Below are 14,192 nucleotides of genomic sequence, written 5' to 3'. Positions count from 1 at the left end.
TTTCTTGCTGTCTCTCCCTCTCACTGTCTACAACTACCTCTCAAATTAAAAAATAAATAGATAGATAGAATAATATTACATGAAGTTGGATATTTTTTGCTTAACAATGCTTTCAGGCTGAGCTATGTCACTGCATGACTCAACTTATTTATTCTTCTACTAATGAATATCTGGATTGGTTTCAATTATTGACAATTATGAATATACTTGCTATGACTATTCTAGTATAAGCTATTTTTGGTGTGTGTGTGTGGAAATGTTTTCTCTTGGATATATACAAAGAAGTGGAATTTCTGGCTTGGAAGATCAGAATATTCTAAGAAATTGAGTTTTTCAAAGCGGTCATACAACACTGCATTCCAATAAGTGTAAGAGGTTAAGTGTACCGTATGTCATTAGTATTGCTTTTTTTTTTTTTTGACAGGCAGTGTCAGACAGTGAGAGAGAGAGACAGAGAGAAAAGCATTATTGCTTTGTTATCAATATTAACTAAGTATCATTTTATCCTCATTAATGTTAGTACTGTGTAGTGTTTAGCTGTCCTCATGGTTGTGAGATTGTCTCTCATTCAGATTTTGGTTTGTTTGTCTTTTATTAGTTTCAGGAGTTCTTTATATTTTCTGGAAACAAGTCTTCCATAATACATGTTTATAGTAAATATTTCTCCTGTATGCAACTTGACTTTTTATTTTCTAAATAGAGTATTTAATGAACACTGGTTTAGTTTTGATGTTTAATTTATCATTCTTACAAACATTGTCCTTTGGGAATATTAAATATATTAATACAAATATTTTTGACTTAATATACTTTTTGGCTATTTTCTTTTGCATTTTCTATTCTTTATTATTTCTGCTTTTTAAAAATTAATATTATTTTAATAGATGCATTGTATATCCTTAATTATTTGGGGGCTTAACTTCCTCATCTTCATAAACTTAAGTTGGAGACTTGGATCATTAATTTGAAACCTTTTGTCATTTCTTAAATAAGCATCTAGAACTAGAAATTTCTTCCTAAACACTTTTTAGCAGCATGCCACAAATTTTATATGTTGTAGCCATTATCATTTCATTGTAGCATTTTCTAATTTTCCCTATGATTTCTTCTTTGATTCATACATTATTTGAAAGTGTTATTTACTTTTCACATATTTGAGGATTCTCTAGATAGATTTTCCTGGAAAGTTCATCAAGGTATAAATTACACATAAAAGTTGTATGTATTCGTGGTGCACAAGGTGATGCTGTATGTACAGGTTGTGAAATGATCAAATCAGGCTAACTGCTATTCACTGTCTACCACCTCACATATTTTGCTTTTTTGTGAGAGGACATTATGATCTACTCACTCATCAATAAGTAGATACTGCATAGTTTATTATCCTTACCTGTTTCTTTGTAGTCAAAGAATATAGCCTATAAGACTGCAATGTTTTGAAATTTAAGAGGTTTGTATGACTCAGCTTATGGTCTATTTGGTGACCATTTTATGTATATTTGAGAAAAAATATTGTTTTAGTTTTGAGAACAATGTTCTATAAATGTCAATCATGCCAAGGTAGTTGGCAATGTGGTTCAAATCTAATATATTTGTTAATTACAAATCTTTTTGTCTGATTTTTGAAAAATTCCAATGTCTTCCAGAATAACTGACATTTTTTCATTTTTATATTATTTCTTTCTCTGTTTTAATACTCCTTAAGTCTATTTAGTTTGATATTTATACAGCCACTCTAGATTTTCTGTTTATGTTTGCAGTGTAATGTTTTCTACCATTTTACATTGAAGTAATTTAGATCTTCATGTGTTTCATGCATATTTCTTATATACTGTATAGTTGTAGCTTGATTTTTTAGAGGTCAATCTGATAATCTGTGCTTTTAACTGGAGTATTTGTTTACATTTAATGTAATTACTGGTATGGTGGGATCTGGTCTACATGTTGCTATTTGTTTTCTTTGTCCACCCTTTATGTGTTCATTATTCCTTCTTCCTTCTTTTGGTTAAACAAATAGTTCTTAGAATTCCATTTAAATCTCTTCAGTACTTTTTTAACTCAACATTTTAATATTTTATATTTAATATGTTAACGTGTTGAAATCACTTATGATTGAAAGGGTATCTAGCAAGTTGTTATTCATTACTGTAACTGAAATAACAACATTTGGTCACAACAGTTTATGATGCGGTTATGAATTAGGGTTAAATAACTAATTCCTACCCTTACTGCTCAAGACACATTTAAAATCTTGCATGGTATTATTTGAGTGCTGCAGAATAAAACTAAAGCAAAAATTAGTCTTAATGGAACAGCAAGCCATTGAAAACCTAGCTGTTGGAAAAGATTAAATTTACCATCTAATGGATCAGACTATTTTCTTCAAAGGATTAGGTCTTTTTAAAAATAGCATTTTTCCCTCTGCATCACCATTTCCTTTTTATTAAGTTTATTTTTTCCTTGAAGTGGATCAATCTATTACACAAGCAGTATATATTAGTGATTTTAGCATAAAAGAACAGCATTTAGATTGAATCTCAAAGGCTGCGGGTTGATCACCAAGGTCCCTCTAAATACCCTGCCAGGCCATCTGCATGTCAGTAGGTGACTGTCTTTCCCATTATCCCATGATTCATGGTTTCTTTCTCACTATATTCTGACCTCCCTCCTCTCTGCCGTGTTCAAGTTCTCTGTTACTCGGTTACTATCCTACTAACCTTCAGAGATTCCCAGTGGCTTCCTGAGATATGATATAGTAGCAAACCCTACATACAATCCTTTTTCCTCTATGCCTTGCAGTGTTGCCATATATTACCAGAGTTAATCTGTCCTTCCAGATTGTATGTCTGGATGCCTCCTTTCCATCACTACTCTTACACTTTGCAGCTGTTATCAAGTAAAATAAGACTTACTTGAACACAAGCACTGTGACACCACCACAGTCCATCTGAAAACCTACATGGCTATGAAGTGACTAGTGGGCAGGGAGCATACACAGCGTGGATACACCTGACACAGGGATAATTCCTATCCCAGACAGGATGGAGCAGAATGGTGCCAGATTTCTTCATGCTGCTTTCTATGGCACACAGCTTAAAATGTATGAACCGTTTACTTCTGGAATTTTCCTTTTGATATTTTCAGGAGATGGTTGACCATAGGTAACTGAAACCATGCAGTGGTGAAGCCACTGATGGGAGAGGAAAGGGAGGGGGATAGGCCACTGTACACTGAGCAAACAGCAGTTTCAGAGAAAACTCTCTAATTTCTCCCATCTCCCTCTGCTCATTCATGTTGAGCACCCCCCCACATGCTTGCAGTTAATTACTGTTAATTAACCTTTACTTTTTTGGGGGGGGGTTTCTTTATGAGTTCTTTGTCTTCAACACCTACATGAAGCATCCACAACATCAAAAATCTCTACAACCCCTTTCAGTAAGCTTCTTGGAAGAGCAGTCCGTGTGTTGGTGGACTTGAATTTCCTTACTGTCCCCCAGACTTCTCAAATTCTGGCTGATGACTGCACATGGTGGTTGTTGATCTGCCCAGTCAGGATCAGTGATTTTCATCCTATTACTTAATCTAATGGTCAGTTTCCTCTTTGTTGTTTTTAAAATTGCCTTCTCTGTGGCACTGACACTGTACACTGCTGCCTTCTTGGAATTTTCTTCGTCTTTACTTTCTTTCTTTTTTTTTTTTTTTTAAGATTTATTTATTTATTTGAAAGGCAGAGTTACAGAGAGGCAGAGGCAGAGAGAGAGGTCTTCCATTTGCTGGTTTACTTCCCAGTGGCCACAATGGCTGGAGCTGTGCCGATCCAAAGCCAGGAGCTTCTTCCAGGTCTCCCACGTGGGTGCAGGGGCCCAAGTACTTGGGCTATCTTCCACTGCTTTCCCAGACCACAGCAGGAAGGTGGATTGGAAGTAGAGCAGCTGGGACTTGAACTGGCCACCTACATGGGATGCCAGAACTGCAGGCAGCAGCTTTACGGCAGCTTTACCTGCTACGCCACAGCACTGGCCCCTCTTTTGGTTTCTGAGATACCAAACTCTTATGGTTTTCTTGCTGTCTCTTTGGCTCTCTGCAGTTTTCTTCACAAAACTGCTTTTTTTTTTTTTTTCATTTCTGTGCTATCCTTGCGTGACTTCGTTCATGCCCTGATGATGTATGTCTAAATTTGTATCTTAGGTTTTTAGTTTTCAAGTGAATTTCAGAGTTACATAAAAAAAAAAAAAAACGCGTATCAGGCTTCTTCATTTAAATGTCCCATAGGTACTTCAAAGTCAACGTGCTTGAAGCCAAATGCATTGTCTTTCCCCAAAACTTCACCTTGCTATTTTTCCCATTAAATTGCACTATCATCTACCCAGATAATTCAAACTCAAGTCCTGGTAGCCTTTTTAGCCATTGCCCTGTCTCATAAATCACATACCCAACTAGGCAACAGTTATGTAGCTTCTTCATCATGACAACATATTTTTCTTGTCCTTTGTCATGTGTTCCCCACACAACTTCACAAGAACAACTGACTAAACATGCAGTTTTTCATGGCACTTCCTTCCCTAAATGATGCCATAGGATTCCAGTGTCTTTAGGATGAAGTTCAAACTTCCTTGCCTTGCACTGGTCGTGAACGTTGAAGCCCCTAATTATCTCTCAGCCTCACCGCCCATAACTACTATTTTTACTCTGACCAAATAAAATGTCGAAATGGTAAAGAGTGTCTCAAATTAGTCTGATACTTCCTGCTTCTTAACCTCTATGGGATCCTGTCTACATAAACTCTCCTCACAGTTCACTGGCACCAAACATCACCTCTTCTGGGGATGGTCTCCTCTTTCCCACAACCCAGTTTGTCTTTGCTCTGCCCTCTCACAGTTTTTACCGACTCCTTCTCTGAACTTCTCACACCATACTTAGGTACCAATTTGTCATCCTGTTAGACCACTTGCTTCTTCAGGACAGGCAATCAGACCTTGTTTATATCTCCATCATTCACAATAGGCTCAAAACACAGGAATTTAAGAAATGTTTCTTGAATAAATCAAAACATGTCAACATCAAAGTTAATCTGATTTTCTAGTGACATACATATTATTTTAGTAATACAAAGCCATCAGCCATGATCACTAGACATTTACCATCTTAAAAACTACAATGGTCTCTCTGTGGTAACTAATAGAGTACCTACAATGTAATCTATAGGAGCAAAAATAAAACTTTGTGATGCATTGATTTTGAACAGCTTGTGCCTTGACTGTCAAGGAACAATATATATTTCCTTTCTTTTTTCTTTATAGTAATTGGTGAACTTTCCACTTAGTGTAGGGTTAATTTTATGAGTATTACCTGAAAAATTGAACTCTGTAAAAAATAAGAATGGGAAAGGAAGAGGGAGGAGAAAGAAGGGCAGAGTATGGGTGGGAGGGAGGTAGGAGGGAAATAATCATCATGTCCCAAATCTGTATTTATTAAATGCATGAAGTTGTATTCCTTAAACAAAATAAAATAATTTTAAAAAACTACAATAACTGTACATGTTTTCCATAGCAGCAAGTTATAGACAGTAAGTACTAGGTAACATAAAACCTGCTTCTGGGACCCCTCAAAAGTCTCAGGTTTCAAAACCCACTGGTGTCTAGATGTGTGTTTCATTCAGCAGATTTCCAAACCCAGATTGCTGACAAGAACAGGGGAGACGTAAAATTAAATAGGAGATGAGCAAAGAAAGTAGCTATTTTTTTGCAAATGAATAGAACACATGCAATTATTTGAAGTCTTTATAATTTATATATTCATGGGCTTCAATTGGTACAAGGTAGTTTATTGTAGTATATATTTATTGTTTTTAAATTTTATTTAAGTTATACAAGTTTCATGTATTTCTGCTCGTGGGAAATGGAAATTTTATTTAGAGCTACTTCTTGGAAGTCATTTGTGTGTATTTTCTTAAGAAAAGCTCAGTCATAATATTTTGTCCTATGTCCTATAAGCAGCATAGACTAACTATAAATCCTATCCACCACCATACAAATGGGAAAAAGTATACCTCCGGATGCTTTTCTTTTTGTTTGCCTTTCCCATGCTGGATAACATTCAGCCATTAGGTTGAACAATGACATGACAATGCTTGCAGGTCAACAATGGTAAAAAACAAAACAAAACAAAACAAAACAAAAACAACCAAGGGCCAAGGCTCTGGTGTAGTGGGTTAAGCTGCGGTAGAGCATTCAGCTGCTGCCCGTCACGCTGGCATCCCATAAGGGCACTGGTTTGAGTAACAGCTGCTCCACTTCCAGTCTAGCTCCCTGCTAACAAGCCTAGGAAAGCAGCAAAAGATGGCTCAAGTGGTTGGGCTCCTGCACCTGCGTAGGAGACCCAGAAGAAACTCCTGGCTCCTGGCTTCAAATCAGCCCAGCTCCAGATTAAACCAGTGGATGGAAGACCTCCCTCCCTCTCCCCCTCTTTCTCTCCCCCTCCCTCTCTCTCTCTCTCTAACTGCTTTTCAAATAAATAATCTTAAAAAAATCAGTGATTTGATATGGCTTACCAAAATGCAGGAAACATAACTATCTTTACTAAAAAATAAACGTGTCAACAGCTCAGATGGACTAATTTTCACTAACTTTATTCAAATGAGCTATGAGAACAGATACAATGCTTATGGGTCCCTTGCAATCTATGCACCAAGATGCATTTTCTATGTGCAGAGAGAAGTGATTGCCTGTTGCCACCAACTAAAATGTTGTTTCAGGGAAACCATGAGTTAATGTCAGTGAGAGGATTCTCAGGATACACCATTCTTATTTTGGGTAGTCTGGCAGAAAGAAATCAGGAATTCACTCAACCCTTGTCACTTGGGTGGGGTCTGAGGACTGGTGGCCGAGAGCTGGTGTGCGAAGGTTTGGGCTTCAGTGGGAAATGATTGCCCACCCCCAATGACTCCATGTTCCTTAACATTTATGAAGCATTGATCAGACCACTCATTCTCCACACTACATTAGAACCACCTTGGGGGAGGGGGTTTACAAATGATTGACATCTGGGGTTCCAGCTCCAGCAATTAAGATTTACATGGCATAGTAAGGTCTGAATTTTGGAGGTTTATAAACCGGAATGATAAAATTGAGAATAAACGGATGAGGCCTTTGTATAGACAAAATTGAGAACTACCAGTTTAGCAAAGTTTAGGAGAAAAATCCTTAATATTACAAAATCTCAAAATACCATTCTAAAGTATAATAAATGTCTGCTATCATATACACATCCATACTTAGAATTAGTGCTAAGGTGAAAAAATATGGAAACAAAACAAGCCAAAGGTAAAACTAAATGCTAAGATATTTTGCAGTTTTGGAAACACAAGTGATAAATATTCAATACCTATCAAAAGGAAAGAAATGGTTTCCTTTTGCTTACAAGACTGTGATCTATATGGAAGAGGTGGATGAAAAAAAAAACACAAAAGAAAGAAGTTTAGAAAAAAATAGTGAAAGGTATGTTACCTTGATGATTTTTGTATGAAAGTAGAAAAAATAATTCAACTGAATGGTAAATGAAACACTAAACATTTGATCTGTCAGTATAGACTAGATAGCAAAAATATAACCTTAGAAATACTTCAGTGAAAAAGTCAGAATAATGCTCTAACATGTTCTCTTTGGAAATAAAGTCTTACGGTATGTTCAGAAATAGGAAACTGAATACAACAGAATTAGAATTTGGACCAGCCATGCCATATGGATTTAGAAGTATATTTATATTAGCTCTTTGAAATCAATTACTTAACAGACATGTACTTGTGAATTAACTTAATCATATCCTGCAAATTGCTTAATGTGGCAATTCTAGCATTGCCTTGATAGAGACGCTAACCTCTGACTGAAAAATGCAGCCTTGATGAGTGCAGATTTAGTAAAATTCCTAGAATGGTAACAAATGACAGACACAATACCACCTTCAATCTATAGCATGCTTGTCTGGAATGCTGGTATCTTTAAATATTATTAGCAATTAAAAACATACGTTTATATATTTCTTCAAAAGAATCAACTCTGTTAAAAGAACTTCCAAATGAATCCATAGAGAATAGAGAATATAATTTTTGGTGCTTTGATAAATCTCAGTCAAATGGTCAAGTTTTATATAATGAAAGCAAGTGAGGAACTTAGAGCTTGAAAAAACTTTAACTTCTGCAGTGTAGCAGAATGGCACAATTACACTTGCTAAATTGAAGTTGAATCTGGCTTAAAATTTTAACTCTCAATTAGGAATCCCTGCCATTGATTCAACTTGCAAACCTCTTGTCAACCGGGGTATAACTTTACACAGTTTGCAGCTTGAAGACAATCACATTTCTAATTAGGCTGTGAGTACCTTCTGAAAGCTACCTAACCAAATGTCAAAGATGGCATTTAATAGTTATACTTGCTCAAATATGTAGCTGGCTCATCCTTAAAAAATGTAACTCTTCTATTGTTAGGATTTGAAAACCTGAAGATGTTTCAAATGCATAAAAAATTTTCCACAGGATTGCATATGTAAAGAATACCCCCTAGGTACTCCTGGAAGGAAATCTGAATTTCTAGAGAAACCAAGAAAGAACTTTGAATAAGGTTTTGAAGATAAACTACAGGGTAGCCCTGTAGTTCGGAGACCATATGCTTAGAATTCTGACACTGCTTAATTACACAGGAGGATTAACACATTGTGATTTTCATAGAAAGGACAAAATAGAAGCAAAGGTATAATTACATGAGAAAAGAAAATTTCATTTTCAAATACTTGTAAGTATAGGCAGTTGTTATAGAAAAAGAAGATAGTAGGTCTAAGTGAAATAGCACACCCTGGCATTTCCCAGGTGCAGTTAGACTGTAAGAGATCTAACAGTGCCATGAACTTGTGGAGGACTAAAGGCTAAATAGATCCATCCACAGCCTCCTATACTGTCTAGGTACTTAATGTTTTTGTGCTTCTCTTTCCTCATCTATAAAATGGAAATATTAATCGCAGCATCTCAGGAGTGTCATATGAATTAAATGAGTTAAAGTATGTACCAAATTTAGGATAGTGCTTGGAGGATTGTAAATATTCAGTAAATATTCCTCCCCTGCCCCCACTCCCTTCTGTTTCTCACACAAACAAGGAACAAGCATGTTATTTGATTAGAATCATGTGCTAAGGTTAACATTATAAACATGCAGTCAACAACATTTCAGTTGGAGATCACATGTTGTCTCTGTGATGGATCTCCTGAGTTTTTGTACTCAGCCATTTTCAATGGTCAATCCTTACTAAAGAGGCCTTCCTTAGCTATCCTTCCTGTTGTTTATACTTATTTATGGTCTTGTCTCCAAATTATTTAGAGAGCTTAGAAGCTCCTCAACCCTGAAGGCTAATAAAACTTCTTCAAACTTCTTGCCTGAAATTTTAAGAGGTTCTACCTAGACTCAATCCAAATGCATCAGGAAGTGCAACGCACAGCTGAAGATTCATTAAGAGTGACGTAGCAGATTGTAGCTTAGGCTGGCTCCTCTGCATGAGAAACCCTGTTGAGTGACTTTGGTGTCCAGCTGCTCAGAAGTATTTAATGCTTTCATGTCAAAGATGAAGGAAAGTCTCCTGCAAAGTGAATGTATAATCATGTCAGCTATGGATTCCACTACAAAACTCAACTACCTTAAACCACAGAACTCAGAGTTGAGGTGATCTCAACTCAATTCAGAGAGGAAGAAAGAAAAAGAGACAACGTATGGAAGGGCAAAGTCATTGGTTTCCAGCTATTGACTCCTTTGAAGAATGCCTTCCGCTTTTCCAGGGACCTTATGACCTCTACGTTAAAATGCTCCCAAGAACTTTCAATTAAATCAAGAAATGTGAATTTGTCTGCAACTGTTGTTGCAGCAATGCACAAAAATGTATTAGCTTGATGTTTTTTAAAAAAACCACTCTCTGAAAATGTTAGAAAACATTTAAATTAGGCACACTTTCTATTATCTCAATCTTGCAAAAAATATGAAGTTGCAGGAGAATGACAATTCTGAGTTACCTTTTCAACATGCATAATTAACTAATGAAGTTAAAATTCTACTGGCAATCCTTCTGGCATCTCCACATTCCAGAATATAAATAGCTAGGTAGAATGCCGTCTTAACAAGGATGTTTTTAAAAGTAATGTGTGATTTGTTCAGGCCCTCTTTTGAAGAAACATTTATCTTAGAGTTGGTCAGGCTGGTGTGTTCTAACCTCACTTCAATGTTTTTAGGAAAGGTACCTTATAAACAACCCTGGGAATGTAAAGAGTTTAAGTCTTTGGTGACATTTTAAAATTCTGATGAATACCTACTGCACACCAATTATCTAAATGTCATCTGAAAAATCCAACAGTTTCTAGTATACCAAAAATCCTACACTTAACTCTTGGGATTTACTTAATTTGATCTCTCAGCACCATAAAGCAGTTCAAATACACTACTTTATAGAAATCTTCAAAGTTTTATAGTTGTTTGAGGCTTTAAACAAAACTGAGGATTTTCTTTGGGATAACTGGTAACATTCTAGAAGACTCTATCAAAGTCCATCCTGCAAAATATTAGGTCCATGTATAAAGGTTTTATGATCAAATAGTGGAGAGATGCCAGGTATGAAATCTTTATAACCATCTCAAATATTCTGAATGCATATTCTCTGAAAGCTGGAATTCATCTAAGTCTTGTTCACAGTGATAGCCCCAAGCCTGCAACAGTGCTTTGCAATCAGGAAGCACTCAGCACAAATTAGCGAATGCATGGACATTAAAGGCTTGGCCAGCCTTCAGCAAAGAAACTTTCATTTTCTTTCATTCAGAGTATTTATATCCACCTGATCATAGGAATCTTTCATTTTTTCCTGTTAGCACTACAGAATATTTTAGGCATACAAAAGAAGAAGAAGGAAAAAAGGAAGGAAGGAAGGGAGGGAGGGAAGGAAAGAAGGAAAGAAGGAAGGAAGGAGGGAGGGAGGGAGGGAAGAAAGGAAGGCAGGCAGGCAGGCAGGCAGGAAGAGAAAGAAAGGAAGAAAGGGAAAGGAAGAAAGAAGAGATGAAGAAGAAACAAGAAAGGGTAGAGAAAATAGAACATACGAGCATTGTGGTGTAGCAGAGCTGCTGCCTGTGATGCAGGCATCCCATATGGGCACCAGTTTGTTTCCCGACTGCTCCACTTCTGGCCCAGCTCCCTGCTAATGCCTCCCACATGGCACAACCAGACAAAGCTCCTGGTTCCTGGCTTTGGTCTGGTGCAGGCCTGACCATCATGGCCATCTAGGGGATGGACCAGCAGATGTTTGAAAGTGAGAGTCAGAGAGAGGATGAGAGAGAGAGAGAGAGAGAGAGAGAGAGAGGAAGTCTTCCACCTGCTAGTTCACTATCCAGATGGCTCCCAGGGCTGGGTAGGCCAAATACAGGAGTCAAAGCTTCTTCCACGTCTTCCACGTGGGTTTTCCCAGGCCATTAACAGGGAGCTGGATAGGAAGAAGAGCAGCTGGGACTCGAACTAGCACCAACATGGGATGCTGACATTGCAGGTGGCAGCTTTACCCATTACTCCATAGCACCAGTACCAATAAATAAAAGAAGCTTCTTGGGGAGCCTCGTTCATTCCATTACCCTCAGATCCCAACCCTCAGATCCCAAATCCTTTCTGAAAATGAGGTGACCCCAATATTAAGGCATATGTTTACAAAATACTGGGACCTCCTGAATTGCAGGATTGCTATGGTCTCTTCAAGTACTAAGCTTGAATAGCTAACGTATATTTTTTAAGTGGCCACCTAAAAAGCTAACCATTTTCTGCACTGATACAATATTCAATATGAGATGAGTGAAATAAAACACTACAGTACAGATGCAAGACAATGCACAACTGATGTAACTATAATCTTTTATGAAGAGGCTCAGGAATTTCTCTTTCAGATGGACTGATGAGCAATCTAAATATAAATGAGGGTACTTCAAACAGTTGGTACAAAAATAGAATTAAAGTAGAATTAAAATAGAAAAAAATAAAAGCTGAAATCTATGCATAGTTTTTCATGATACCAATTTTCCATAGCATTTTGAAGCCCCTCAGGTGTGTGTGCATAAATGTGTGTGTGTGCGCATGCGTACATGTGCAAAAAAGTACTGATTCTTTAACCTAGGTTGAGTTATTTAGGCAAAACATCCTTAATAATGTATACACTGGATTGTGACTGAACAAATCATCTGGGGATACAAAAGAAAAACCATGCCTAGATCAGTAGTGTCACAACGTGCCACATTTACATAATAAATGCTGCCGGTGGAGACCCCCTCCCTGAGTTGAATAAACAATACTTGAGACTTTTATCTCTTTTATGAAGATCCAGCACACCCCATGGAAGCACACAAGAGTCAATATAGTACAACAGGAAAAGAATCATTTTCAAAACCATAGTGCTTCCATAGTATGGTTTGGGTAGAACCTTTCTCCTAAAGTTTTCCAATACTAGGATAGATATTTCTAAATTGTCTTGGAAAAAATTTAAATATTTTCTAATAAGACATTCTTTTAAAGCTTTAATTTTTTGTTTATTTGAATGAGAGGGAGACAGAAATCTTCCCGTTTGCAGGTTCACCTCCAATTGCCTGCAACATCCAGGGCTAGGCCAGGATATGGTCAGATGCCTGAAGTTCAATGCAGGCCTCCTATGTGGGTGACAGGGACCCAAGGACTTGAGCCATCATCTGCTATCTCCCCAGGTGTGCAGTAGCAGAAAGCTGGATTGGAAGCAGAGCTGGGACTTGAACCCAGGCACTCCTACATGGGAGGCAGTATCCCAAGAAGCACCTTAACTGCTCTGCCAAACGCTTGTCCCCCATGTATTTAATTTTTGTCTTTTGTTTCATAGAACATATAAAAAATAGTACAGATAATAGGACAACGTATTTCTAAACTTATTGCTCTATTTATGTATTAAAGGGAGGGTGGACCAACCAGTCAACTTAGTGCCTAATATGACTGGACCTCATATCTGTAGCTATATAGATGATAATCATGCATACAGTTAAAACAAGGATTCCGGCAACAGCAAATTGCAAGATACATGGATGAATTTTCAGTTTCACAATCAGTAATCGATGTCACATAATTTTATAAACAAACACAAGAATTACGATTTCATTTTACTTTGCAAGCCAACACTCTGCATTCTTCCCATGTTAAACACCAACAGAGAATGATATATAACCTCATTCTATATTTGGAAGCCTTTAAGTCATCTTTCATATTAAAATAAATGAAGTAAATTAGTATCTAAGTACTTTAATAAAAGTGTCAGTTCCTACCTCCATTGTCTTTTAGATGTAGTGCTATCTTGGTATCATCTGCAAGAGAAATTCAAAGTTATTATAACAGAAAAAGATTTTAAAGGTGCATAAATCTCATGGCCAGTAATTTTCTACCAACAGCTTCACCTATTATATGGCTAGGTTATGACAATTTATTGAGGACATTCTAGTGCATTGAGAGCAGAAACTAGCTTTACATGATGTAGCACTAAAATTTCTCATGAGATTGTAAGATCACAACTTCACTAAATTCTTATACGACTCTTAAGTTCTGTGAGGAACACTAACTGTTACAATTACAAAAACATACCTATTTTTAATTTTCTATCATAGCTTACTTTAGGTAGACACTATAATTATAAGCTTACTTTTTTGTTTTTAAGGTCAAGATCAAGAAAGTACAAATTAATAGGAATAGCCAGGATTAGTTACTATTTAAAATTCAAAAGTAAATTGCTTATTCATTGGTAGCAAATAGGATGGCAATCATACATGAAAAGATCTCCTGAATGAACAAACTGTAGGATAATTTTTTTTTATTCCAGTGGGAATATTTCATTCTAAAGGGTGGGGTTTAAATTGTGACAATATTTTCACAGGCTTCAATATACCAATCCAAAATAATAAGGATTGTTGCTTATTACAATGTTGCTTTTAATTATAATATTGCTTTGAAAAGCAGTAAAATGCATTTAGCTGCCTTCCACTTTATTCTAGTCACCTATAAGATTCATTTAAATTTCAGTTAACCAAGTTTTACATTTAATTTTTTATTCAAACAAAAATAAGGCTTATGACCATAAACAAGACTATTTTTTCCCTCAAAGCTGATTCTTGGTCAACTGAT

General features: G+C 36.5%; 1 protein-coding gene across 2 annotated transcripts in view; it reads right to left on the bottom strand.

Annotated features, from left to right (window-relative positions):
• The window catches only part of PLXDC2 (plexin domain containing 2), a 463,255-nt gene that overhangs the window by 35,971 nt on the left and 413,092 nt on the right, over positions 1-14,192 (bottom strand). For both annotated transcript variants that reach the window (XM_051821437.3, XM_089311513.1), the window contains exon 12: positions 13,343-13,381. In XM_051821437.3, coding sequence (XP_051677397.1) covers positions 13,343-13,381 — 39 coding nt within the window. The remainder of the gene's footprint in view (positions 1-13,342; positions 13,382-14,192) is intronic.

Source organism: Oryctolagus cuniculus, chromosome 13 (genome assembly GCF_051225735.1).
Source record: "Oryctolagus cuniculus isolate XC-2025 breed Fujian yellow rabbit chromosome 13, ASM5122573v1, whole genome shotgun sequence".
NCBI lineage: Eukaryota > Metazoa > Chordata > Mammalia > Lagomorpha > Leporidae > Oryctolagus > Oryctolagus cuniculus.
The sequence above is the reverse complement of the archived record's forward strand: the minus strand, read 5'-3'. Positions and strand labels throughout refer to the sequence as shown.